We start from the raw sequence: 27,951 nt of genomic DNA on the forward strand, positions 1-27,951 counted from the left end.
TTTAATATTACTCTAATGAAATTAGTGTGTGTAAAAAATAAAATCAAAAAACAAAACAATATTGTTAAATGAGCCCTAAAATATAATTAGAATGATAATTACGACCACACTACTTACAATTTGCCCCATGACCCGATATGGGCCATTTTCACAGCAGAAAATATCTAAGCAATTATCTACTCAAAAGAGTTCGCTGCGTATATAGACAACAGCGTCGAAAACGAGCTCGCAGTTATGGAGCTCCACGTTATATGTTCTGCTTCGTCTGCTTGTACAGACTAATCTCTCCCTCTCTTTAGCTCTCAATCAGTCTCACTCTGCTTGTGTGTTTGTGTTTATATATGTTTGTATTACATTTTATTTTCCTGTTTATTTATCATGTGGTGGACAGTTATGGATATGTAAGTTTGGTATATATCGATTATCTGCGGCTTTTTCTGTTTTCGTTGTCAAAACCTGGTTGCTGAAATGTTTGAATTTATTGTTTGATTCAAATTACAGAGCAAGGGAGCATTTGCAGTAGAATTTATACACCTATGTTAGCATTTTAATTCATTATTCACTTATCCGATGAAGAGTCCTTTTCATTTGTTAGTGTTTTGATTTCGATTTCGTAGTTTTTCCTAATGATGTTGAAGTTAAGAAGACAAGTGGAGAACTTGTTTAATTGGTATAGCCGGGTGTTCAATAATCTTGTATGACAAATCAAATGCAAAACTTATTTGGCCTGTTAATTTCTTTTGCCAGGTAATGTGCTTTCTTGGGTACATCGTCGTGTTTACCTTTGGGAGAAAAACTATAGATATAGGTCTGGTATTAGGAACATAAGTATCCTACTGAATGCCAAACTGGAAAAAGGATATACCTTAGGGAGTGTGAGAGGCCGCATTAATTGTTTGAATAAACCGGAGAGTGATGGCAGCTCTCCACCCCAAACTATTGGAAGCGGTGCAAAGGTGATTTATGCTGCTGCTCCTGCCTTGGGTCACAATAAGGTATAACATGAAGACCAGAATCCCAGAATTGAAACGAACTAATATTTACCTTCCCCTAGAATCTAGGTATATGATATTAAAATGTTTCTCAATCTAGATCCAAATCTATTTGATCAGGAATCGCATCCAGAATGCAACTCCAGAGTTCCTGCAATTCTGAATGCTCTGGAGAAGATGGAGTTGACTTCAAAGGTATGATACAAATGATGAAGTTTTATTTCTGACTCTCAAATATTGTGTCTATTTGCTTTTTCATTTCCTATTTGTGCTTGCTTTTCTCTTAAAATTATGCACTCTTCAAAATTTGTATCCATGTCTTAAAAACAGATGCTCCTTGTTTGGTTTGATGTCTATGCAAATGCATGTTTAATATCAAGTATTACTTTTTAAGGTTTCATGTAATCAAACTACTACATTGTGCTTCAGCACCGAGGTTCTGATATCATTGAACTGCAAACATTTAGACCTGCTACAATAGATGACATAACAAGTGTTCATGCCAAAGCCTATGTCTCAGGCCTTGAGAAGGTAACTTTTATCCACCATTGGTATTTATCATTTCAACTATGAATCATAAGCTCTTTGTCAATTCTTAGTTTACCATGCTAGATATGGCATTATGGCCTCTACTACCTTTACTCTCAATTTTCTCATTTATATATATTTTTCAGGCTATGGATCAAGCTTCAGAGGAAGGTCTAATTTTTATTGATGGATCTGGACCAACTTATGCCACTTCAACAGTAACAATTTGCTTATTTTATATATATATCTATATATCTCCATTTTCCTAATTATAACATGTGGCATCCCCTCTTAGTGTATGGTGGCATGCTAATACTTGTGCTTATAATCTTATATATACACTTGCTTTTGCGGGTGGGGTAGAGGTTTAGATTATAAGTTATTCTTCGTATTTTTAAATAATGGATGCATTTAACAAATTCATTGATAATTGATCTAGCAGCTGGTTGCTTCTACATGGACTCTCTTTCTCTCTAAATGATCCATATGATAAAACTTCACATAGGCTGTCAGCTTATCAGAACTCCTTCTACCAAACCTACTAAATCAAGAGCAACTTCGATTGAGTTATTTATGAATAAGTGAATGGTTGAATTAACTCTTTTTTTTTTTTTTTTTTTTTTTTTTTTTTTCCTTTGCTGTTATTTCTAGCAATATTGTCAAATAAAGTATTATCTTACTTTTTCTCTTTGATTCGGATGCAGACATTCCAAGAGTCCTTAATGGCAGCTGGAGCTGGTATTTCTGTGCTTGATTCAGTGGTAATGTCTAAATATAAGATGGCGATGTTACTTGCCTTACTGATGAATGCTCACTCCTTTCCTATTTTAAGCTGCTCAAAGGACTATTTAAAGTGATTGGAAGCTCTGTTACTTAGTTGTTTCTAATTTTAGGATGCTTTTGTATGGTTTGATTTTTAGCATGGAGTAATTTGTAACTCCTACCTCTTTCAATATTTTGATGGCACAATCCTCCAGGAACTTTTTTCATAACCTCCTCTGAAATTTCAGGTAGCTGCATCGAGAGTCAGTCAGGACCCTCCCATCGGTTTTGCACTCATACGGCCCCCAGGGCATCATGCTATTCCCAAGGGGGCCATGGGATTTTGCGTGTTTGGAAATATTGCCATTGCAGCACGCTATGCTCAGCGTGTGCATGGGCTCAAGCGTGTTTTTATCATTGACTTCGATGTTCATCATGGAAATGGAACCAATGATGCCTTCTATGAGGATCCAGATGTATTTTTTCTTTCAACTCACCAGGTAAGTAACAACTAACAAACAAACATTTTTGTAACTTACCTACCTCTAAATCTTTATAGTTAAACATCCAAAAGCATTTTTCTCTAATTTGCTGCCTCTTTGGATCTCATGCTTTCCTCATTGCTTTAAATTCATTTACAATTATATGTCCCACTCCCCAAGGTCAGTCTGCAACCTTTTCCCTCTCTCACTTTTGTTTGAGTCTGATTTTGCTCTGTATATTTTATTTTCATGTATAGGTAACACAAGAAACAGTTGAAACTCATCCAGCTTGAAAATTGAAATTGTGGAAGGAAATCAAATGATTCACAGTTTCTAAACCATAGAAATTCATTCAGTTTTTCGAATAAAGTTTTACTTGTTGAACCTCAGGTTTCTTAAACATTTAGACATACCCAGGGAGTCATCCTATGATTCACAAATTCTAAACAGGCTCAAACAGAGATGTAATTGAACTTTGTGGTTCCCTATGGATTTACTAAATTATCCACTTCCTTTTTATTGGTATATAGGATGGAAGTTACCCTGGTACAGGAAAGATAGAGCAGATTGGTGCTGGGCAAGGTGAAGGATCAACATTAAATCTACCTTTACCGGGAGGATCGGGTGATACAGCCATGCGAAAGGTGTTTGATGATGTTATTGCACCATGTGCACAAAGGTTCAAACCAGACATAATCCTTGTCTCAGCAGGGTAATGCTCTTCCCTGTTAAACTATACATTATTATTATTATTATGCCTATCTGCAAAGAGACTGACTCATGAAAACTGTGGATTATGATCTTCATATTTTGTTGATTTTTTTTTTTGAACTGTCATTAAGCTAATATATATATATATATATATATATATATATATATATATATATATATATATATATATATATATATATATATATATATATATATATATTTCTTGTCTTTTAAGCAAAAACTGGTTATTCACAATAGTAGAATAATTTTATAATAATAATAATAATACTAATACTAATCATATATATGTTACATACAGATATGATGCACACATGTTGGATCCCCTAGCCCATCTGCAATTTACAACAGGAACATATTACATGCTCGCTTCCAACATTAAGCAACTTGCGAAAGATCTGTGTGGGGGACGTTGCGTTTTTTTCTTGGAAGGAGGATACAATCTCGACTCTCTTTCCCATTCGGTGGCAGACTCATTTCGTGCTTTTCTTGGGGAACCAAGCTTGGCTACAATGTTGGATGATCTTTCTTTCTTATATGAAGAACCATCTACCAAAATAAAGCAAGCAATAGAGAAAATCAAGCACATACATTCTCTCTGAACAGAGTTCAGGTTAGATTGTATAACACTATACTACTACTCTCCTCCATTAATCATATATTTCTGCAAATATTTTATATATCTATATCTATATAATATATATATCCTCCTTATATATGAAGGTACATGAGTAATTTCTTTGACATTTGACTAAAATAGCAAGAAAGAGCCACAGAGAAATTGCATGTTAAACATCAAATGCCTCAAGTTGTACATCCTTAGACTTCAAAGGAACATATTCTCCATCGTAATCTTCTAGATGATCTGCCAATGAGGACTTGTCAATATTCTCATGGTGATATGACTTGCAGATGAGGTAGATGATAGTCTGGATGGTGAGTCCATAGAGCATCAAAATTGCCAACAACAACACAAACAAAATTGCATACCATACACTCCCTGTAAATCCACCTCCATAGCCAAGCACCACAAAGTACTCAAACCCTGTCTGAATTCCAATGAAAATCGTGTTCAAAAGCAGGAAAATGAGGGCGGATATACCCAGTTTACCCTTGATGAGGCCCTTGCTCTTGATGATGGCGTCCAGGCCATGCACATCTTCAAGCACAGACACCACACTGGCCAGATGATATATAACCGTGATATACACAAACCCGGCCATGTACATTAGCATTAGAAGTACAGCACCAAACAATCCAAATCCTCTAGGCCCCATCATTATGAGCCAGAGAATTAGAATGGTAATAGTGAGGATGTTGTAAGCAAAAAGAATGAGAAAACTCCAGAGGAAAGTTACCATGAGGCGTTTCCAGACCTTAGGGACAACAGACATGATCTTCTTGAAGGAAATTTCCTTGGAGGTGTAGATGCAGGCAATGGTGTAGACAACCGCGGAGGTGGAGAGGAGGGCAAGGACGAGGAAGAAGATGAAGTAGGCTATCTTGAAGAACCAGAAGGCGGTCCATTCAGAGGTAAGGACATCAGAGATCTTGTCGTACGTCTGGGTGCCCTCTTGGATCCTGTCCAGAATATATTCATCACGGAGGATGTCGGTGAAGATGATATCAGAGATCTCAATATGTGCTAGGTAAATGAAGGAGAGAGGGATGATCATGACCACTGTTATCTGAAAGAAAATCTTCTTCATTGCTGAAACCACGCCCAATGATTCTTTGAATATGTCCAAGAACCCAAGAAACTGAATCTCGTCTTGTTCCTTGTCCATTATGAGTAATCTCAGATATCAGATGAACGAACAAAGGAATAATCAAGAAAGATAAAAAAAAAAGGTTTTTTCTTTCTCGATAATCTATTTCTATTGAGGAAGGAAGATGAAATGATCTATCTATAATTGGTTAGGTCATATGCAAAAGCTGGATTTGGAATTTATTTATTTATTTTAGAATTATGGGATGGGATGGTGTAAAATGGGGTGATTCGATGCGGCAAAGCCGAAAATTTTAGCCCCAAGAAACAAATGGAAAATCATGAGCAGACAAAGATGTGTTAGTTACAAAGGTGACATCAGGTTCATCTTATTCTTTAGTCTAATTGAACTCTTTACCGCCGCGTATTGAGGAACACAAGTGCCATTCATGCAAATTAGGCTGAATTTCATACCTAATCCACTTTCCACCTTCACCATTGTCCATTTCTATAAAGCATCCAATATTCAACTCCAATATTATTAATATTTTTATCTCCCATCACATTACAACTCCAAAACATCATCATCATAGTATATAACAACAACGTTTATTAATTTTATTTTATGTAAAACTATTTCATATAAGACATGATTAGTGGTAGATATTTTTCGAGATTGGAAAAAGAAAGGTAGATTTCCCTTTATTTTTACTTAGGGTGTGTTTGGAAACCCGAAAAATAATTTTGAAGTCAACAGAAAATGCAACCAAACACGAAAAATGAAAATATTTTATGAAAAATGACACATTTTCTAGAAGTTATTTTTCTGGTTTCCAAACACACCCTTAATTACATTATTTCCTCACTTGAGGGAATGGGATCCAGAGAGGTTGAAATCACAATCATCCTCCCATAATTATTTGCTTTCTTTGTTCTTAGTAGAGAACAATGAGTATAATGATAAACTATTTATAGCAAAACACAAGAGAATGAGAATTCATCTGAAGCTTAAACAAAAACTGAGGCAAGTGGGTAGGGATCATGATTCATGAATACAGCCGATGAACACAATTTTCCCATGTTGAAAAAAGCAAAATTAAGCAGATGCCAAAACAACTAAACAGTTATAGTCTCGATCTGGGAAAGTAAGCGAGACTCCAATCACGTAGTTTAGACGCAAGTGCAGTATTTACATCCAGCCCGTCAATCCATATTTTTCAGCGACATTGTACATTACCAGCTCATTCCAAACATTCCCGAATAGATGCTCTCCTCCGACAGCAAAGGTAATAGCCCATGAACCAAGAATAGCGGTGAACACTGTGAATCCGATAGCTGATCCAACTACATCTGGAGAAGGAAGATTCGAAATCAACATATGAAACAACAAAAATGTAAATTACTAGACGATTCTATTCCTTTCTTTAAATACAAGAAACGTTTATCAGTAAGCAGCACAAACACAGAAAGTGTAATTGCAGAAATTCCTAAATAGCGAAAACAGTTCTAAACTATCCCTGAGTCAGCACTTTGCACGCACTTCAAAATATTGGGCAAACACTCCAAACAGGATAGCTTTACAAGAGGGTAATAATCAAAAGCAGAGGACAAATAAGCGTTTCAGTGCCTCTAGTAATCCTAATGCTAATACTTGGGCATAGTCATAACTCATTTCTGAAGCATTGTGGAGACAAGATCTATCTTTGAATATCAAACTAGTTTATTCCCTGATGTATATAAGATCCTTGATATCTTGGCACTTTGTTCAGCTTACTAGGAATTCATGCCTGTAGGCCAGTAAAGGATGCTCATCTTGCATGTTCCCCATCAAAATTTCAGACTTTTGATACCATCTTATAAGCTAGAATTCTGAGAATGGCTCGATGTGCACAACTTGGTAACTATTTCATAACATGATAATGTGGAATGAGGAAATTCATTGTTATGTGCATCACTAAACAAGCCTTCCTCTGATTCGTGCCAAGTGCTAACAGCCTAACAGAAATGCACATCGAAAATCTGAAATACAGATTCTTATGTTATACATCCAAAACAGGAGCTATAAGGGGCCACCCCAGCCAAGTTGGTCAGGCTACAGGCTTGGTAACCACATATGGTTCCAAGCTCGACTCCCAGTGGGAGTGACCTATTAGCTGTTTTGGTCCAAAGCTAGTTTACCTCCTTGTGGTTCTTTGCCAGCTATGGTCACAATGACGGGTTTACCCAATGCTCACTCTCGGGTAATGGCTGCGGGTTTCCTGTCACCCAAAAAGCAGTTCTCAACTTCCACCACTTAGTTTCCTCAATCTATACCTTCTTACAGTCATAGTAATCCAGTTATCAATATTTCTATGGGTTTGTAATTTTGTATTTCACATGGTGAAACCCCTTAAAATCCTCCATATCAATATTCAATACCTCATATGCATCATACAATGTATACCAGTCCCAGATTATTGGCACTGATAACTAACTAAATTTCATTATTTTGCTCATTTGAAGGATCAAATGACCCATTGCTATCCAGGATTGAACAGCAGGAGAAGCACTTGTTCAGTTACTCACAAATCTCCCCCACAATATGAACAATTAAAAATTGAAAAATCAGAAAGCATGCTTCAGAGATTGATCGAAAAAATTCTTCAAATTTCTAAATTATATGCATACGAATGAGTACACCAACAAAATTAGAGATTACTGTATGGTTTCCGGGAACTCACAGCGACGGAGATCTGGATTGAAGTGAGAAGTGGGGCGGCGAAGGACAGGCCAGAAGTAGAAGCAATTGACGGCCCAAAGCCATGGGAGTAGCAAAAATCCGAACTTGAAGAACCTACGGGCGTATCCAATTGAGTCCTGCTCCGACAGCCCCAGCGGGCCGTCAACGGTAGGCCAGTCGACTCTCAGCGGAGACCCGCGGTGGCTGCCGGAGGAGTCGCCAGCGGTGGTGGCGCTAGAAACAGTATGATCCTGGGTTTCCATCCTCTGTGGGCTGCACGCCTCAAACCCCAAATTACTCTTTTATCCCCGTAGAAAATTTCTCCTCTTTTTGTTTTCAGTTCATTTCACTTTTTTTTTTTTTTTTTTTTCGAAATAGTCTGCCAGTATATGAGACTATGGACTAATTTTAATATATTTAGCATTTTACGATTATTAAATATCTTAAAATATTACTCCGTATAATATATATAAAATTATACAAATCGATAATAGTAGTTGACTAGTTTCTAATAAAACTTTTAAAAAATGTGTTGATCAGTTATTTGGGAGAAGATTGTCCATTATTTTAACTTTTTTGTTTATATATATATATATATATATATATAATTTTAAAAATTTGATCCTTCTCTTTTTTTTCCATCCGAACTCATTAATTAATATCCTCAAATGTAACAATTTTACTTTTTCTTTATATACTTAAAATGATTTAGTTTATGTCAAGGACGTTATGGTCTAGTGGCACGAAATGACTCTCCTATTAGGGAGGTCATGGGTTTGAGCACATTACATTGTAACAAAGTCTATAGTACTAACAAAAATGATTTAATTTATTGGTGTATTAATTATTTCTATTATTTCATCTTTTTATAATGATAGATTGTCCATTATTTTAACTTTTTTGTTTATATATATAATTTTAAAAATTTGATCCTTCTCTTTTCTTTTCCATCCGAGCTCATTAATTAATATCCTTAAATGTAATAATTTGACTTTTTTATATACTTAAAATGATTTAGTTTATGCCAAGGATTTTGTGGTCTAGTGACACGAAGTGTATCACCTATTTGGGAGGTCATGGGTTTGAACCCACTACATTGTAACATAGTCCGTAGTACTAAAAAAAATTATTTAATTTATTGTTGGTGTATTAATTATTTCTATTATTTCATCTCTTTATAATTGTATAATATTTTCTCATTAGACATTTATTTCTTTACACAATACGTGATATTTGACTAGTCTAATTTAAAATATCTAAAAATATTTTATCCTTCTATATTTGAGAAGATGAAACTACCACCATTAGGGAAAAAAAGTCATCGGAAAAGCCACAAAACGAATAGTCGAAGCCTCAAAACGAATAATCGAGTAAGTGGAGTATGACTCTCGTACTAGAATGTCATGAGTTTCAATCTCTCGATCGAACCCTTCGCACCAAGTTACTACACATGAGCAAAGAATTAACTGATGGGAAAATTTGTAATTAGACAAAAGACCATAAAAAAAAAAAAAAAAAAAGATTATTGCGAAATAGAATACACAAAAAAATCACCGGAGAAGAAGAGTATTACCAAACAGAACACAAAGAAATTTAATTAGAAGTCTCTTGTTTAATCCTTCTTGAATTCTACTAATAAAAAGGGATCCGAGGTTGTTTGGTTGGCATGCTCTTTTCAGTCAAACCAAACGCCTACCAAGGCAAAGACCATACATAATTTGAAGAAAAACCAAGAACCGGTCGTCCGACATTCCAACGGCGGCGGGTAGCCGCCACAGAATGAGTGATAATGTCGTGCACAACAGAACACACAAAATTTAGGTATCAAATGCGTATGACAACCTGAATCTGGATTACAGGAAATGTTTTTCCAAGTCTGTATATATCGCTATATATGCATGACTTGTGGCTTGTGAGTACACCAAATCTCACCCACTCCTACTACATTTACCAACTCCCAAGATTACACATTTTATTTACATTTAGCAACAAAAAAGATGTGATCTTTACAGATTACAGCCACCGGGACCGGGGAACGAATGCCGCATGATCACCCAAAAAACGAATTCCCATTTTTCTTGAATTTCTTCACCGGCTAGCAGTTCATCTCCCTCGGAGAAGGGCAAAACCCATTGCATGCTCGTGTTTCTGGGGTCGTGTCTAAAGAATGGGTCTTGTTTTCGAGGATCTACCCGCTGTTTGGCCTCGATATTGAGCCATCTCGAGCCATGGATCTAGCGTGCTTCTGGTATTCGGCCTTGCTGTTGTTAGCGTTGAGTAGTCGTTCACATTGTACCCGCTTTGGCCCATGAGGGGATACGATGGGTGTTGTGGGGAGAGATAGCAGCTTCTGCGTGCAGGCTCGTACTGTCTTAGAGGGCTCGAACAGGGAGATACCGGCAACGAAGTTATGGTTCTTGCGCTTTCCCTGTAGGTTACGAGAACGTGAGAATAACGTTTATGTTTCAGAGACGATATGATTGTAGGACTAACTATAGTCTATAGACAGTAGTAAAACCGAAGTTTCTTTTTATCATTTCCAGTACCTCGAGCTGATCATGGGTCTAGATATAGTAACGGGTTTTGTAGAATTGTCTGCCTCGAGAGACCCCATATAACCCCGGCAGGGGTGTAGATCCAGAGCTGGCTGTTAAAACAAAAAGCAAACGCCACAAAAAACATCTCAGAAGGCTAAAGTCTTGAAGGTAATGATAAAGCAACGAAGATTTTGTTCAAACAGAGCTTATTTAGGAGCTTATAGCTTATTTTAAGTTACTAATAAGCTATAAGCTCTGTTTGGTAATGTTTCCAAAATAAGCTCCTAGCTTAAAATAAGAGCTTATTTTGTCTTTTTACATTTATCAGCTTATCAAAAAGCTAATTTTACCAAACACTTTCAAGCATAACAGCTAGCTTAACAGCTCTTCAGTTTTCAGCTCCTAGCTTATAGCTTTTCAGCTTTCAGCTCCTTTTAAGCTTTCAGTTACCTTTTCAGCTAGGTTTGCCAAACAGCCTATGTTTAAATCACATTTCCTAATTGTTATCGGAAAGCAAATAAGTACTTGAAATTTTGCAAATATTCAAGATAATAATAATCACCCCCGACTATTAGGTCATGGGATTTAGGCATTGAAATTTGAAACTACTCTAAAGTACGGATAAAATTGCATAAATCTTCCTTCTCGAGTCTAACCTTTACAATCCCCCACACATATGTGAAACTATAAACACTTTGGTAGAAATGAAATGATGTCCCAAGATAAGACAATTACCGGGGTACGGCTTCCATCAAAGGAGGAAGGATTTGGTTCCTTAATAATAATGTTAGCGTGGGCAACTTTTGCCGTCTTTTGGTCTTTAGTAAAAGGATGTTCGAGAAGCTGTGCCGCTGTAGGTCGTGCAGACGGGTCCCGCTGCAAACATAGCCTTATAAAATTTTTGGCATCGTTAGATAGGTGATCGGGTATTTCAGGCATATCTTTGCTGTTTCCAATTTTAAATATGGCGGCAACCTGCCATTTACAAGAAAACCGACAGAATTTGGCATAAATTCTCCGATGCTGGCCAGCAAAATACGAGTATATCGGTCCGAATGAATTTCAAATATCTATCTTACCCCTTCGTATTGGCTCCAAGGTGGTTTAGATGTTGCCATTTCAAGAATCGTACATCCTAAGCTCCATATATCTACTGCAAGGCTGTAGCCATTTGTATTCATAACTACCTGAAAGTAGATACAGTTAAGTTGTCGGTCCAAAATTCAAAACGGAACTTACGAAAACAAATTAAGTTCAAAGGCTTGGTAGGTATACCTCGGGTGCCATCCAATAGGGGCTTCCTTTGAAAGATAGCATTGACGAGGCCGAGTTAATCTGGTAGGAAATAAATCAAGTATTATAAGAATCGAATCGAGACAACCGATGACATTGGGACCCACACAAAGCTTAGCTGATACCTACATGTTTAGCCATGCCAAAATCTGCAACCTTGATTTCACCATTGGGGCCGACCAAAATATTTGCTCCTTTGATATCCCTGTAGAAAAGCACCGCCTTTTAAAAAACCCGTGATTTGGAAGACTAGTTTTGACTTGCTGAACATGACTTCATTGACAAATAATTACCTATGCACCGTATTTCTTGCGTGTAAGTACGCAAGGCCAGATAGAATTTGCCTGGCATAATTTTGGATAACGGGCTCCTTGAACGGACCATATTCTTGCAACAACTTATGGATAGATCCCCCCGACACAAACTCCAAGTAAACTGAGAGCGTTTCGTCGCCCTAAAGAAAACAAATTACCAAAAGGTGCTATGTGACAACTTTCTATTCATCGGGTTTGATTATCATACAACAAGACAAGTGAACGTGCAAATTTCAACAGTCAACTCTCGGGGTAATTGCGGGGCATACCAGTTCACTTCCATAGTATTGAACAATGTTTGGGTGTGAAAATTGACTGAGCAAGCTGATTTCCTGTAGACAAGAGTTAATATGTCAGAAACACAAAAAAACGTGTGTAAAAGGTAATAAGACTTCAAAATGATACACAAGAAATAGGGAAAACCTGGTTTAATTGTTTGAGGCATTCTCTGGATGTCTGATCATCTGCAACGACTTTGACTTCTTTTATCGCACACATTTGCCCATTCTCACTGTAAATATTGATAACGCATTAATTGCTATTATTACATTCCAGAAAAGTATCAAAATCGAGTAAAAGTGCTATCATGAAATGAAGACAAAAGGATCATCACCTGTTAAATCCGAGATAGACATGGCCAAACGTGCCTCGGCCCAGAAGCTTTCCCCTCTTCCATTTTGACAAATTACCACTCAAGCTTTCAGTGACACAAGTTCTTGGATTTGGCAGAGCGGGAGGGCTGGTCGGAGAGCTAGGTGGAAGAGGCAACCGATGACACTCACTCTTGGCATCATCCAACTTCCCCGTTGGAGAATCCAAACTACCACCCACAAATCGAGGATGTAGAGGTGACGGTGTGGTAGTAGGTGCTCTCGATCTAACAGGGCTTCGAGATAGCGGGCTCATCCTGTTGTCCCCAGCTCCTCTGCCACAAAACACGAGTTTTCTCACTACTAAGGTTTTAGACTAGTTGCAGTCCAGCATAGAAGCAAGCAACCATTACTCACAACAGATTCATGCTACTTACTGTGAACACTTTAGTTTTATCTACAACTCAATCCAGAAATTCATGGAAATTTCAAGATAATCCTCCAAACAGGACAAGAAGTCAAGAACTGAACTAGTATACACACATAGAAGTGGGCAACTAAAATCAAGGAAAAATAAAAACTTTTAGCACCTAAAAATAAAACCTTTTAGCACCTGAAATCACAATCAAGAAAAAAGTTCACCCAACAGAGCTGATGAAATTACTAATTGCTAGGAAATCGATAGGCAAGATGAAAAAGCTGTGGCATCAAACCAGACCAAACCAAACCTCTCTCCAATCTTGTAAGTTAAAAAGAAGAAATAAGAAAGAAAATAAGATAAAATCCTAGGTGATTATAACGTTTCAATTCTGGTCATACCAAGTCAACCACCATGAATTATCACCAAATTAACCACAAAATAGGGAAACCCTGTTCAAAGATCGAAGCTTTATCAACAATCAAACAAAACCCAACCTGAAAGAAGACGGTTGAGCATGATCGGGGTGGGGATGATCATCATAGGAGCCAGTAGAGCTAACGCTGGATCCCGACTCCGACCCAGATCCCAATCCAATCCCATGTTCATTCGACGGCGTCGGCAGTGGAAGCGGTTTATCAGACGAAGCCGAATCGAAACCCGAGAACCCCGAAGACCCTCTACCACTAGAGAATTCTCTGCTACTTCTGGGCGAATTCCTCGCTATAACTGTTCCGAACGACTCATCGAAGCTCTTGGGCCTGTCGCTCCTATCAACGGCGGCGGCGGCTCTCCGGCTTTCATTCTTGACGCTGGCCGGAGAATTGGGCTGTGGGTCTTTGGAGCTACTCTTGGTGGATTTCCTTCCCCACCAAGCGGGCATTTTTTATGAACTAACTGAGAGAAGAATGAGTGAAAAACTTATCAGTTTCTGAGAGAGAGAGAGGAGGAGGAGGAGAAATTTTATATTATGAACGGAAATGAGGTAAAGGGGGATGTACCAGAAGGACCTGAAGACGAAGAAGTGAAGAAGAAAAGTTCAAGAAGAAAACAACCCAACCCAACCCAACCCAAGGTAGAGATAGACGACAAGTACGTATAGAGAGAGAAAGAGAGAGAGAGGGGCCAAGGCGAAAGCCAATGGCAAGTGCACAGTGAGGAACAGCTCATCTAGTTGGGGACGGCAGGCGGTGGTTGGATTAAACCGGGATGGTGACGTGGCGGCTATCGTTTTCTTTGTAACGGAGCCTTAATTATACATATATATTACTCCCTATTAATAAATTGCCAAATAGGGAGTATTATAAGGTAAGGGCATATGATCGAGCCTTGATCGTTAAAATGTGAAAGTATATGGATAAGGGTATATGATCGAGTCTTGATTTTCAGAGTGTGAAAGTTACATCAGATATACTATTTTGTCAGGTTGAGGTGTGGGACTTTGGAGACAAGAGAGTTTTACCTTTTGCGGGCATGAGTATTAAAAATGTTAAGGTGTCAACCATTACCATAACGATGTGTATCGAATATAATAAAAGAGGTAAGAGTTAATTTGATTTACTAGTGAACAAAGTGAACACTTTATAAATTTTTTCGACCCAACAGAATATGTGAGGGAGTAGTGGCTCAACTACTCAACATTTCTTCTCTCAAATATTCAACCAGGTGAGTTAAGCCCGTGTGGGCTATTATCTTGTATATTTATAAAAACTAACTATAGTACTACTCCTTGGTATTATCTTCACCTCCAAGTTCAATCTAGTAATATTGTCTTCACATCTTTAGTAAACAACATTATATGATATATATATTGTTATATTAAATATATAAGAATTGGAGAGGTAAAATGATATATATTAAATAAAGAACTGACAATACGTCATTTTGCTTTTCTTTTAAGATTGTGCAGTCTTAAACAAACACTAAATGAAGATGTTCGTAAATCATGTATTAAACAAACAATAAACAAGCATGTTTATGAACATTATTAAACGAAAACTAATGAATGCGTTTACGAGCTCTTAACAAACGAGCATACAAATGTTCAAACTATTTGTACATACATGCAAAATGACTTTCTCAAAAACCTGATCGAAAATACTGCTTTGAATATCTTTTTGAATTTAGTCTTTTGGAGCAATAAGCTGTTACAGAAAAAACTAATTAATCAAACACTTATATTAGTTTTTTAACTAAGTCAAACAGCTAATAATGGTAAAAAAAAAAAAAAAAAAAAAAAAAACTAATCAGGTAGCTCATGTGCTTGCACGGGCGACTGTTCCTGGGTTGGTGTTTGGGACCCTGTTCGGCCGAGATGTATATCGAATTTGATGATGAATTAATATGATGCTTTAAAACAGCTAATAGTAGTCAAATAAGCCAAAATTGACTGATAAGCTAACTATGTTACCAAACAAGAACGTAGTCATTGTATATATTAAGTAAACTTTATTTTTGTAAAACAAATTACATTAAGAAGACTTTATGCGACAAACTTAACATAGAATGTGTTGACAATAATCAAACGCCTAATTTTCTGATACGAAATTCATGATGAACTCATTTAGCCACTCATTTGACTAGTGTTTTCTCGTGATTTACATCTTCTGTCGGAATATTAAGGCTCAGCAGCAAAGTCATTAGTCATCCCAAGAATTATAATTCCATATCACATGTCCACATGCAATTGACACTTTAATTTCTTCAACTTAAATTTATATGCCCTTTAAAAAAGAAAAAAAATTATTTGCCCTTTAAATTTTAAAAAGAAATGAAGATACTCGTGTGTGTCAGTGTGTGTACATGTTGAAATAAAGATTCAGAGACATTGACAAAAATACAAGGTGTTACGTTGGATTGAAACTAACCTGAATCAGGTGGGAAATAAATTTTGGCTGTATTTTTATTTATTTATTTATTTTTGCGATGAACTTGACAACAACAAAAAGAAGAAGATATAATGTTGACAAAATTTAAATTTGTAATTTTCAAGTATAAGAATTATATTCCATTCATTTAATCAATTCTTTAAAATATTATTGAAAGTAAAAGGGTGTCAAATAATACGAGATATGATATATATTTTATATTATGTATATTTTGCAATTTTGTCCTTAATTGCTATTAATGTATGAAAAATGGTGTTTTCTAAAGTCTATAAATTCTTATAGAGTGAGATTTATGTGAGACTGTTTCATGAATTTTAATCCGTAATCTGTGAGACATGTCGAATCTAGGATAATTGCTTGTTACTTATCATAGAAATTAAATCATAATACTTATTATAAAAAAAATTAATACAAAATTAAAATAGATAAATTGTTACTTAATTATAATATATATTGTAATATTTATTTATATGTGAAGTTGTGATATTATTTAGGGTAAAATGGTTGTTACTAATGATAAATATTGTAATATTTATAACTGAAATTGTACGTGATACTTACAAATTAAAGTGCAATTCTTTTTTTTTTTGAAGTGCAATTCATTTATAACTGAAATTGTAAGTGATACTTACAAATTAAATTAAAGTGCAATTCTAATGTAAATATTGTAATGCTTATATGTGAAATATTAGTTATGAAAGGAATTGCAATACTTATTGTAGAAAATTTAATTCCAATTTGAATTAAAAATGATCATTACTTATGATAGATATGTAATACTTATATGTGAAATTGTGATATTATTTAGGGTAAAATTGATTGTTATTAATAATAAATATTATAATACTTATAAAAGAAATTGCGATACTTACACATTCAATTGTCTATAATATGACCCACCTCATGGATCATCTCACACAAATTTTTGTCATTTTTAAAAGCCATTAAGTCAACTATGTATTATGTATATCTTCACTAGTACAATATAATGGTCCAGACATATGTATAGTAGAATGTATACCTATAACGAATATGAGTGGCAGCCAAACGAATCAACTAGTTCAATGACATGCCTATTCATTAATTATAGTGTGTTACATTATGAATTTAGAAAAATATTTAAGTCTTGTCAATAAATTCAATGAATGAAATTAAAGAGTAATATAGCTAATGTACAAATTAGCTTATATATAAGTTAATATTTGGTATCCCCACCCCACTCCACCCCCTTCCCCACAAAGTAAGGCTTAATATATACTTTGTTTTGCCCTGAAATGTAGAAGCCACGTTTGGCACTAGCTTAGCAGGGCAATCTAACAATGAGGAGAATATGTAGAACTAGTGACCCCGATTAGTATGAGTGGTCGATTACCTGATCTCAAGTCATGATTGGAAGCAATATGGTGACACAGTAAGGCGTTGATTGATTGAAATACTATTCATGCAATTCACGATTTACCTTCTCCAGTGACTATATGGGCAAGGAATCGGGCTCCCCTCAAACATCATCATTAGGGTTGGGCACCTTTTGCTCAAATTAATAAGGCAAGCATTAACTGTGCTCGCCTCCTCCAGTGACTATAGGAGCGAGGACCTAGAGATTAGAATTAGTTTGGCATAACATGGGAAGCCTATCTTAGCTTATTGCATTGATGAGTTAATATTGATCAAACTTTATATTAATTTAATTTCGAACAAATCCTGTCAAATTGTTATTGTCATTTACATTTAAATGTGTTGCACTTTATTGAAAAATAAATAGTACTTAGATTTAATATTATTGTATTTATCTATTTAACATGATAATACATTAAGATCCATATATATATATATATATATATATATATATATATATATATATATATATATATATTTGATCGATTTAATTAGTTTCAGACATGATTGAAACATCAAATCAAAATAAACTTGAGATTAATTAGTTTTTGTCACGGTATAAAAGATAATACAAATAACACAGTGAAACTAATTTTATTAGCATGAGGTCTAACCAACGACGACTTCAACATGAAAATTTCTTAAACTTAATTATAACTTACAAATTAAACTACATGTTATATATACACACACACATTTATATATAAAAGCTAGTCGTGCAAGTTTCAGCATCAACCTTTCAATTCACACACACACACATGCACTATCACTCGGAATATGTTACCTACCTATATTTTCAACTATTATGTTTTTATGATTCAACAGTGACGATAATATATAGCATGAGTAATAATGTAATATTTGACAATTTTACCAAGACCTTGTTAAACACACATATGACCTATATATATCACTCACAAATCGACACTTTCTGATGTGTCAGTTATATATTTGGGTAATTATTGCATGATGTGATATTTTGTCATATAGGAAGTGACTATTTTTCTTAAATAGAAGAAGTATTCATTATTATTTTTTTATTAAAAAATTATCTTTAGTTAGAGCAATTTTAGAGGTTAGAATAGGCAAAAATGCACGCAATATTTTTTTAAAAAAAAAAAACATGTAAGTGGTCATTTTGAAATATTATTTTGAGTCAGGTCTACAATCAAATTAAGCCAAGTCAAGATGGATTTGAATTCCCTTTGTGAGGAGATGAATTTTGTATATTTATATATTCAAAACAAATAATAAGTAAATGAAAAATTCACTACTGAAAATTCTGAAATTTTCGACCACCTGAAAGTGATCTTAAATCGAGTCAAAAGTCTTGTTCCGACCACTTTTGGCATCCGAAAAAACTCTTGTTGCTATTTCCGACCACTTTTTACTTTCAACTTAATTTAAGATCACTTTCAGGTGGTCGAAAATTCAATAATTTCTAGTAGTGATTAATTCTCAAATGTACTCATAACATTAAGAAAAAGATAGCTCAGAAAGTCCTTCAAGTTACCTTTGTTCCTATATTGAAAAAAATATACCGAGTATTTTTCAGAGTAGTATAAATATATTTTTACTTTTAAAAGCTGTAAAATATATTTTCAATTTTTTCCCATCTACTGTCGATTCATAAAACGATTGATATGACCAGGGATCGAGTCTCACCAGCGGTAGTGTGGGAGCTACCTCTCAAAGTGAGGGGGGTTTCTTGTGCGCAGTGAGCAAAGGTCTAGCCTCTGTGGTTCATGTTCAGTTATGTTACCATGATTTACGTCCTCCCAAATGCTCTGTTGGGTGGGTTGGGGTTCAACTTTTGGAAGAATAAAACGGTTGATATTTAAAAAAAATATTTAGCATTTTCTAAATTTTTAGAATATATACGTGTGAAAAATGCAGAAATAGTGACATGGATATCTACAAAACTTTGTGGTATAGTTAGTAATGGACAAAAATGTATAAAAGCTACGTGAACGGATGATGCCTAGGCCGCCGGGCAGGTAGAAATCTACACAACCACCAAACTATTAAATAATAATAATATAAAATCATTTAATATTAAAAATTCTAAGATTAAAATTTGAAAATTTGGAATTTTTAATTTGTATTTTTTAATTTATTTTGGAATCTAACAACAAATTTCATTTTTAAACAAAAAATAAAAATAAAAATGTATTGTAATGATAGCGACCGGTGGATCCTCCAGAAAACTAAATGATTAGTATGGATGCAAATATAAGAGATAGATAGTAATTAATTAATTTAATACAAGTGTCAACCAAATTAAATAAAAGTTATTATTTGATGCATAATTTTTTTTAAAGGATTGAATTATTAGCCCTATTAGATCTTACTTGAAAAGCATTCCTAATAATACACTTTATCACTGTATTTATTATATTTAAATTCAAAATTTTACTTAAAATGATAACAGAACACATTCCACTTAAATCATGAGGCATTAGTAATCAAATAAAATTTATATATATATATATATATATATATATATATATATATATATATATATATATATATACACACACATACATACACGAGATGTGAATGAAATAGCACGATTGCACGAATCCCGTTTAATTTACTTAATCAAATGTCTATCTGACACGAACATAATAGATAGATGATGGGATGGTAATAACAAAAAGAATTGTTTATAGTATTAAGACATATCAACCAACTTAATCAATCATAGGTGAAGAGGACCATGGCTCATACATACATAAGGATGATATATATGCATAGACCAAAAATCAATAATTATTTTTGAATTCTATAGCTTTTGTCATTATGCATTCAAATCTCACAAAAAATTTATATTGTATAGTGCATCTTTATAAAGGTTGTCTTTTTTTCTTTTTTTCTTTTTGGGTGGGGGGGGGGGGGGGGGGGGTTATAGGTTATTAGATGTTGTAATTGGTTATAATGGATATACAACTCATCAATTGTAATAGAAATATTTACTACTCGATTGGTCACATATATAGGTGAAATTTGTCACAAGAGGTTAAGAATTGAATCTCATTGTATGAGCAGCCTCTCAAATGAGGGGGGGGGGGGGGGGGGGGGGACTATTTGTGTGCAAGTGAGCAAAAAAATCTTGTATATATTGATCAGTTGAGTATTGTAGGGATGCCTGGGGTAGACGATTCCATCTTTTTGTAACAAAAAATATTTACTAAGCTACTTATTTAATTTTAAAATATAATTTGTTGTATATTCACCCTTTTAAAAGAAAAAAAAAACAATATAATGAAATGTATTACTTTTGTGTTTTTATTGATATGGATAAATTTAATGCTTACTTCAGCTCAAAGTCAATAAAATTTATGTTTTAAATTTAAATTTATTACATAGTTAGTCTAATTATAATTCACATTTCCAAACATTAATATTATAGTAATTGAAGTATATACATGTTTTGTCTTTGTTGATTATTGACTCAGGCACCTGTAAAAAGAGCTTAGATTGAGCTTTTAATCTAATAACAACAATAATTAAAATGCAATAAAAACAGAAAATATAGATGTCATTGTAGTTATATTATCTTTGTGACAATAATACATACCCAAAGATTTTAATTACTAAACATGAATTTTTACAGAGTTTCATTATTTCCAATCTAGATTGCTTGCTTAAAAAAATACAATGAAATTGAATTCCTATTTATATGGAGAGAAAGTCTTATATACTTTTCACAACCAATAATAATGAAGAAGGAAGAATTTTATTTGGTGCAAACTCTACCCGTACTATTGAAAGGGGCATGCATGCATTATATGGCAAATTATGCTGTGAGCACGTGTAAGGTGGGCACGGTTCTATATCCATAATTTTTATAATGTAGATTTATAATTTATATATTGTAGATTCATAATTTCTATATTGTAGATTCATAAAATTTATACTTTAGATTCCAATTGTTGAATTCTGTTTTCACAAATCAGAGAACTATATGTTCATAATTTGATAACTATACAGTTTAGAAATTATAAATTTACAGGCTTACAGTGCAGAAATTATGAATTTGCAATACAAATATTATGAATCTGCAGTATAGAAATTATGAATCTACTGTATTTAAATTATGAATCTATGATTTAGAAATTATGAATCTAAAGTATAAAGTTTATGAATCTACAGTATAGAAATTATGAATATGAAATCGTGGACGTTGTGTCGTTGTCCTTGTTAATCTTGGACGTTGATATTGGCAAAACCAATAGCTCTCATCTTACCCACATTCGCACCTTAGCACACCATTCACATTTAAGCATTTGATCTGTATTATATATATATATATATATATATATATATATATATATATATATATATATATATATATAAGTTGATGTTCTAGAAACATTCTGGTCTAGAAGTAAGGAGGGAAGGATGGTTCTAAGTTGAAACGTCGCTGCTTAGTGCATACCTTTTCAAACATTGTTTTTCTGGGGTGCTGTGCTTTGATATTATAAAATAAAATAAAATGGTGAAGTCAGTTTCCACGTGATTTTACGTACATACATATATACTACATGTTTTCTGCACTTCTGATCTATGCTGACTATAGAATCAACTTGGGGAGGAAATTAATTAGGAAAACTTCAAATTTTGTGACAACATCATATGTAGTGTTTAGCCCCCGACAATACCATTTTATTTTTCAGCAGACAGATGTATTGACGGTTTCTTTCATACCGTGTGCGCTTTTCCGGATATTGTAAAATATTTAACAAAAATCATAGTCAATATTTTCACCGACCCGATGTGTAATCATTAGTTGTAAAACTTTTAAGTTAGTTGTGATTACAAGGACCAAAATAAAGTTATTGTTTATCTTGTAAGTTTCTTTACTCGGTATAATTGGATTTAAGTGTGCCATGCTTATAGTGTAACCCTGAGGTCCAATGTCCCTATGGCTTATCGTGTTGTTTTTGAATTGTAGATTTGTAAATAGTGTTTTTTTTTATGATAAAAAATAAAAATAAAAATTAAAGCCACAATTATTATATTGGATTTAATACATTCATTATATAGACTCATCATCCATGAAAAAATGTAATAGTGCTTGATGGATTTGCTAGAAATAAATTTCTCAAAAGTTTGAGTTCTTAAAATTTGAGAGAAACAAAGTTTTACCATAATTCCTTGAAATTTTAAAATTTTAGAATTTAAAGTTGAGATTCCATGCAATTGTGTTAAACATATCATATATAGACTCTCTTTTGGTATTTTAAATTTCATGCAATTGTGTTAAACATATCATCATATATAAATAATATACGGGTAGTTACCCAGCCGTTACCTTTCTATCTCACAGCCACTACCATTTGAAAGTACACATTAGATAAAACCTGTCTTGAGATTCTAATCGGCAAAGAACTATAAGGAGATAAATCAGCATAAGTTGTTCATAATTTGTCAGTTCAAACCAAATGGGGAATAGTAGCCATGGCCTATGCACAGGAACAGGAATTGCAGTTATGGCATCAAAATGTTATTCTAACATGGAACTACTTTCTAGATGAGAGAGTGCATTGAATCTGGGTGAAATAGCATTGCCACCCTGAGTTGATTTACATTATTCACCACCAACATATCTATCACATATGTTCCAGATTCAATTGACTACAAGATTATAGTAAAATCAAATGGGGAATAGTAGGCAGGCAGAGTTTTACCTAGATTCAGCAGCATGAGTCTCGGAGCCTTTAAGGAATGATCTCCTCCACCAAATCTGGAAGGCTTTGCTGAGGTTGGGGCAATCTGTACCGTTCTTGGAGAAGCACCTGAACCAATCCATAAACAGCATGTATTGTTCCTTTAAAGGAAGAGTTAGGAGAACTACACCCATGGCTTCCTCCAAAACCTTCACATCTAGGCCCTTTCTGCACCTTCGTAACCAACTGAAATCCGATACCATTGGTCTGAACCACGCTTGAAGAAGCCCCGACCTTGCTTCTGAGCGACAATGCACTTTTCTAGTGCCCATTGCAATGAACAGCATTGCCGACACTCGGCTCAGCTCATACCTAAGCATAGGAGAAGCACGCTCATGCATGCTCAGTAACTCAGCTTGATCTGTCCACATGTCAACCAAATCCTCTGCCATTTGGTGCTCCAGCAAAATGTCTAGCAGCCAATTGATGTTGTCAACCTGATATGATATTCTCTCGATTAATGGCTTTTCTTTTGCTTTTTCAGCCAAGTTTGCACATGGATTAGGGGTAGTGGCCTCCTCAAACAGAGAAATCAGTGAGCCAAGGCAAGCTCTGCAAACACCAAAGATGTCCTCTTTGTTTAATTCACCGCACTTTTCATACACAGAGCTTTTGCACAGGAGACCTTTGACTAAATACTTGAGCTCGTTTCTGACATTCGCATCATTACAGGTGGTTATAGACGAAACAATATTCTTAGTCAAAGTTTGAGAATTTGATGAGTTGTCTTCAGTATACAGCCTGCCCAAGATGTCTCTGGTGGTTACATCATCAAACTTGACCCTACCAAATAAGCTCCTCAGTTTCTCCTCTTCCTCTTCAGTCCAAGGCATGGCTTCTATGTACTTTAAACATGACAAAATTCCCCTCACAAATTTAATGCCAGCTGAAACCTAATGATTAAAAGCAAAGGTCAATATTTTGTGTTTAACAATTAATGACAGTATGGCACTGACACACTGCAAGAGAAAGTGGTACGAAATGGTACTGAAAAGCCAGATAATCTATCATGGGATGTCATATAACACCCCCCACCCCCCACCCCCCCTCCCGCCAGGTAAGCCATACATAAAACTTGACAAGTAATCTATTATGAAAACTTTTACAGCTGATGATCATAAAAAGAAATTTACCAAAAGCATATAGCTTAACATCCCTAATCCCCCCTTCTTAGGCATACAAAAAGAAGTAAAGGAGAATCCTTAATTGGGAATATGTTTGCATCAAAGCAACACAGTGATGAAATTTCCATTACCATGTTATCATCTGGTGTTTGGACTCTAGAGATATCTAAATTGCAAGAATTGGAAGTACGGTAACAAGAAGGTTCGAATTCCTCTCAATTTCAGTGACGCTAATCTGATATAGTAACAATAGACTAACCAGACATTTTACATTAGTTTACAAACAGGGGAAATCACAATGCAGAAATCAGGGTTAAAGGATTACAGACTCCAAGAAGATCAAGGAAGTGTTTCACTAACAAGGATAGATATGAAAGGTGCCGCTGATCTGGTAAAATCTGAGTTTGAAGGAATTTAAAAAAAAAAAAAAAAAAAAAAAGCTAGAATATAAATGGATAATTTCAAAGGACAATTAATTAGTTAGTTCAATCAATAGTTCCTTAAATGGGAATGAGTTCAATTTTACCATGCAGAGTTGATATGAGCCACCAATATCCCCATGCTTCAAAATCAGAGCTTTGCAAAAAAATTTGTTTCCTTGTACAAGTAAGCAGTTTTCAGAAAGAGACCTCTAGACTTCTAATAAGAGTTCACTTAATTTCAATACTCGATATTTAAAAATAATAATAATAATAAATAAATAAATAAATAAAAAGTTAAAGAAGAACACTATATTGTTCCCACTGCCAGAATAATACAATCACTATATGTTGACACTCCTAAAACCAAGATAAAAAAAAAAAAAAAACAAATTGGTACAATCCCAACTAAGTTGATCAAACTGTTGACTTGGTATTACAAGTTCGATTCCTAGAGGGATCGGCCCATTGGCCTTCTTGGTATCCTATGAACAACAGAGGCTGGTTTACTTTCTTGTGCTTGGAAACAGGGTTCACTAGTGCACACTCTCGGATAGTGGATGCGAGCTTCTCATCACCCAAAAGATAAAAAGCAAGCTTAGGGCAAGGAACTAAAAGCATTTTCTGTACTTCATGCAATTGATAACTAATGTATACTTGAACCGACTAATGAAATGAAAATTTCATGCCTGCAAACATGAATGCCAATGCACTCTTTTTCCTAAACAATAAGAATGAGGGAAATCCACAAAAATGAACAATATAATGCGGAGTAGTAATTAAACCTCCAAATGATTACCTCCAGCACATCAATGGCGCGGCAAACCCCCATTCTGAGGAGTGCTCTAGGGATATCTTCCTCGAACATAAGCTCAATTGTCTGACGGAAAACGCCCAAATTATCCACATCCGGGACCTCAATCCGGCACAAACCCCTAGACTTTTTCCGATAATCCGCAATCAAGTCGGCAAATACCAAGCTATTAGCAGCGAGAGCCTCGGCGGAGAGCTCCAGCACCAAGGCACCCCCATTACTCCCCTTGAGACTCAACCTCGCGTCGAAGATTCCCTCGGGACCGCACTCCTCCTCCGTCACGGCGCTAGCATTAGAGCCCTCGCGGCGGAGCGGCGAGGGCGACGCAGGAAGCTCAGCAGCGGAGCGGGAGGAATGCAGGTGGAGCGGCAGAGGATTGGGGGGAGCTAGGGTTTCGTCGATAGGAGACACCCGGCCCGGGGAAAGGATCCGGCGAGTAGTCCGAGTAACAAGAGTGTTAGTGTTGGATTTGCAAGAGAGAGGGGAGGCGGGGAAGGAATGGGAAATGGAAGATGGGGATTTGGTCTTCTGAGAAAAAGCAGCTGAAGTAGTAGTGGGATTGTCGGGGCTGTGAGGCGGCTCGGCGAAGCAGCACCAGGAGCGGCGGGGCTTGGGCGGCGGCGGGTCACGGCGGCGGTTGGGTTTGAGGCGCGTGGAGTGAGACATTTGTACAAAGAAGCTAAAGCTATGGCGAAAGAGACAACAAACGGAAGAAAGAAGAGAGAGCGAGGAGGAAGAAGAGGGAGAAACGTTAAGCAATTAGCAGAGAATTATATACTGAAAAATTGGCAGTTATCAGTTGATAGGAAGCACGTGAAAAGATGGGCTAAGGAAACAAAGGTATAATGGGCGAAGAATAATATAACTAAGAATGCCAATTAGCTGGATATTACTATATTTAGTATATTAAAAAGAAGGGAAGATTGCATTTTTAGTCATTCAGTTATATTCGTGCTACAAATTTAGTCTCTGAGTTATATGCGTCACCATTGTTAACCTCTAAATTATGTATGACGTGACGATTTTAATCCATCGAGGTCTATTTCTACCACCAATTTGTAATTTAATAAAGTGGCTGATTTGGTCATTAAAGGACTAAATCGTCACTTTGTGCATAACTTAGGAGTTAAAATGGTTACGCATATAACTAAGGGACTAAGTCTGTACCACGGATATAACTAGAGGAACACGCTTAATTACTAAATTGAAACATGTGCTTCATCCTAACTAAAAGTCTAAACTGATAGTTGGATTGCACATTAATGACTATATGCTCAAATGAGATAAGTCCAACACCTCCCATCACATTTCTATCATGTCATCCATTTCCATCTACTCTCCCTCTTTTTTGTCATATTGCCAACATTACAAGCCAAGCAATCCTTCAATTTATCTTTAAGTTCCTTTCTTTGACAGAGCCTTTTTTTTTTAATCTTAAATATCATTTAATTAGTTTTATTATATGTTACCTCATTTATTTTTTTCACATATCAATCTGATAAAGAGAGCTCTCAATCTAATATTGATGTTTGGTCAAAGTGCCTTGATCTCCAAAAACTTTGTAGGGCTGTCATCACATTGTGCATGTAGTGAATTGGTAGAGAGTATATGATGATATTTCCTGAATTCTAGAAAAATATTTTCAAAAGATTTTAAAAGGATAATAATTAATTATTAATTATTGTTAATAATAACAAATTACATAAAAGACTTTGTTTGGCAATAAGCGATTAGCGGATAGCAGATAGCAGATTGGTATCAACTGTTTTAACTACAAATTATATTAACGATTTAAAAAATATACGGAGTATTTGATAAAATCAACAACGATATAATACAATCCAAAGGAGAGGCAAATTGAATGTTTGTATTTATGTTTTGTCCCTCAACGCCCCTCAGTATTATACTCTCCAATCAATGTTGTCCCATGCATATTGAATGGAGCCTCTAGTTTCCTCAATAAATGAGGAGACTTGAAGTAAAGAAAATATAGTTCAAATTTATTTTTTAGTTATTAAGGGTATTTTGGAAAAATACATCTTTTTTTTCCGTAAAACACTAAACCCTAAGGGGGCGTTTTGTTCACAAAATGTTAGATTCATGTGTTTAATTTAAAACTAAGATATGTAAATAAGACAACGATAATAAGATAAATTGATTAAAAAATACAAAATTCAAAATTAATAATAAGACAAGGGAATGTGAGATTACATAATAAATTGAATTGTATCTCACGTTACCTAATAAATTATGGTATCTCACATTCCCTTACATAACGTGAACCAAACATGAGAATCTTATACTACCAAGCAAATATAAACCAAACACCCCTAAATGTCGTTCGCATTGATGATACTAAAATTTATGATTAAAAATTTATGAAGCAAATTCAAAATTTTAAAAGATTTTAAAACTTTATAGAATTTTCTTCCTTAACCAGAAGACTAATAAACAAATTAAATTAATCCATTGCCCACACTAAAATATAAATATAAATATAAATTTTC

The 27,951-nt window shown here is 35.0% G+C and overlaps 5 protein-coding genes and 1 long non-coding RNA gene across 9 annotated transcripts; 2 read left to right on the top strand and 4 right to left on the bottom strand.

Annotated features, from left to right (window-relative positions):
* Positions 1 to 158: 158 nt before the first annotated feature.
* On the top strand, positions 159 to 7,839 carry LOC109172724 (histone deacetylase 14). 3 transcript variants are annotated; one of them, XM_019321960.1, is made up of 10 exons: positions 159 to 271; positions 748 to 995; positions 1,113 to 1,187; positions 1,422 to 1,523; positions 1,667 to 1,738; positions 2,225 to 2,281; positions 2,531 to 2,782; positions 3,295 to 3,476; positions 3,795 to 4,106; positions 7,704 to 7,839. In XM_019321960.1, exons 1-9 carry the CDS (start codon positions 235 to 237, stop codon positions 4,093 to 4,095), a joined length of 1,326 nt encoding a protein of 441 aa, XP_019177505.1. In that variant the 5' UTR covers positions 159 to 234; the 3' UTR covers positions 4,096 to 4,106; positions 7,704 to 7,839. The 3 variants fall into 3 exon arrangements, with proteins under 3 accessions (XP_019177505.1, XP_019177504.1, XP_019177503.1); XM_019321959.1 differs by lacking the exon at positions 7,704 to 7,839 and adding an exon at positions 4,217 to 5,606; XM_019321958.1 differs by lacking the exon at positions 7,704 to 7,839 and adding an exon at positions 4,406 to 5,606.
* On the bottom strand, positions 4,282 to 5,280 carry LOC109172467. Its single transcript, XM_019321627.1, has one exon. The coding sequence runs from the start codon at positions 5,278 to 5,280 to the stop codon at positions 4,282 to 4,284; it is 999 nt and encodes a 332-aa protein (XP_019177172.1).
* LOC109172726 (probable gamma-secretase subunit PEN-2) lies at positions 6,151 to 8,277 on the bottom strand. The gene is made up of 2 exons (XM_019321961.1): positions 7,922 to 8,277; positions 6,151 to 6,551 (listed from the first exon to the last, which is right to left on the bottom strand). Exons 1-2 carry the CDS (start codon positions 8,181 to 8,183, stop codon positions 6,391 to 6,393), a joined length of 423 nt encoding a protein of 140 aa, XP_019177506.1. The 5' UTR covers positions 8,184 to 8,277; the 3' UTR covers positions 6,151 to 6,390.
* Positions 8,278 to 9,725: 1,448 nt separating this feature from the next.
* Positions 9,726 to 14,120, bottom strand: LOC109172719 (mitogen-activated protein kinase kinase kinase YODA). 2 transcript variants are annotated; one of them, XM_019321951.1, is made up of 11 exons: positions 13,570 to 14,115; positions 12,678 to 12,989; positions 12,488 to 12,575; positions 12,334 to 12,396; positions 12,044 to 12,204; positions 11,880 to 11,955; positions 11,733 to 11,792; positions 11,537 to 11,644; positions 11,193 to 11,432; positions 10,467 to 10,567; positions 9,726 to 10,348 (listed from the first exon to the last, which is right to left on the bottom strand). In XM_019321951.1, exons 1-11 carry the CDS (start codon positions 13,953 to 13,955, stop codon positions 10,081 to 10,083), a joined length of 1,863 nt encoding a protein of 620 aa, XP_019177496.1. In that variant the 5' UTR covers positions 13,956 to 14,115; the 3' UTR covers positions 9,726 to 10,080. The 2 variants fall into 2 exon arrangements, with proteins under 2 accessions (XP_019177496.1, XP_019177497.1); XM_019321952.1 differs by lacking the exons at positions 9,726 to 10,348; positions 10,467 to 10,567 and adding an exon at positions 11,086 to 11,101 and having other exon boundaries at positions 11,143 to 11,432; positions 13,570 to 14,120.
* A 1,361-nt stretch (positions 14,121 to 15,481) lies between these two features.
* LOC109172539 lies at positions 15,482 to 22,883 on the top strand. Its single transcript, XR_002052757.1, has 3 exons — positions 15,482 to 15,493; positions 16,730 to 16,746; positions 22,814 to 22,883. It is a non-coding gene; the product is annotated as an uncharacterized LOC109172539 (long non-coding RNA).
* Positions 22,827 to 26,280, bottom strand: LOC109172538 (BTB/POZ domain-containing protein At2g13690-like). The gene is made up of 2 exons (XM_019321706.1): positions 25,430 to 26,280; positions 22,827 to 23,980 (listed from the first exon to the last, which is right to left on the bottom strand). The coding sequence occupies exons 1-2, from the start codon at positions 26,108 to 26,110 to the stop codon at positions 23,045 to 23,047; spliced, it is 1,617 nt and encodes a 538-aa protein (XP_019177251.1). The 5' UTR covers positions 26,111 to 26,280; the 3' UTR covers positions 22,827 to 23,044.
* Positions 26,281 to 27,951: the final 1,671 nt, after the last annotated feature.

Source organism: Ipomoea nil, unplaced genomic scaffold (genome assembly GCF_001879475.1).
Source record: "Ipomoea nil cultivar Tokyo-kokei standard unplaced genomic scaffold, Asagao_1.1 scaffold0418, whole genome shotgun sequence".
In the NCBI taxonomy this organism is placed as follows: Eukaryota; Viridiplantae; Streptophyta; class Magnoliopsida; order Solanales; family Convolvulaceae; genus Ipomoea; species Ipomoea nil.

Excerpts from the sequence above, each read along its gene's own strand:
- LOC109172724 (XM_019321960.1), top strand. The coding sequence starts at position 235 with ATGGAGCTCCACGTTATATGTTCTGCTTCGTCTGCTT. Across the intron at positions 272-747 it reads ATGTTCTGCTTCGTCTGCTT|GTAATGTGCTTTCTTGGGTA; the intron begins GTACAGACTAAT and ends TTCTTTTGCCAG. Across the intron at positions 2,783-3,294 it reads TTTTTCTTTCAACTCACCAG|GATGGAAGTTACCCTGGTAC; the intron begins GTAAGTAACAAC and ends ATTGGTATATAG.
- LOC109172467 (XM_019321627.1), bottom strand. The coding sequence starts at position 5,280 with ATGGACAAGGAACAAGACGAGATTCAGTTTCTTGGGTTCTTGGACATA.
- LOC109172726 (XM_019321961.1), bottom strand. The coding sequence starts at position 8,183 with ATGGAAACCCAGGATCATACTGTTTCTAGCGCCACCACCGCTGGCGAC. Across the intron at positions 6,552-7,921 it reads CAATCCAGATCTCCGTCGCT|ATGTAGTTGGATCAGCTATC; the intron begins GTGAGTTCCCGG and ends TTCCTTCTCCAG.
- LOC109172719 (XM_019321951.1), bottom strand. The coding sequence starts at position 13,955 with ATGCCCGCTTGGTGGGGAAGGAAATCCACCAAGAGTAGCTCCAAAGAC. Across the intron at positions 12,990-13,569 it reads GCTCAACCGTCTTCTTTCAG|AGGAGCTGGGGACAACAGGA; the intron begins GTTGGGTTTTGT and ends GTTTTGTGGCAG. Across the intron at positions 11,956-12,043 it reads GCAAGAAATACGGTGCATAG|GGATATCAAAGGAGCAAATA; the intron begins GTAATTATTTGT and ends GCTTTTCTACAG.
- LOC109172538 (XM_019321706.1), bottom strand. The coding sequence starts at position 26,110 with ATGTCTCACTCCACGCGCCTCAAACCCAACCGCCGCCGTGACCCGCCG. Across the intron at positions 23,981-25,429 it reads GCGCCATTGATGTGCTGGAG|GTTTCAGCTGGCATTAAATT; the intron begins GTAATCATTTGG and ends TTTAATCATTAG.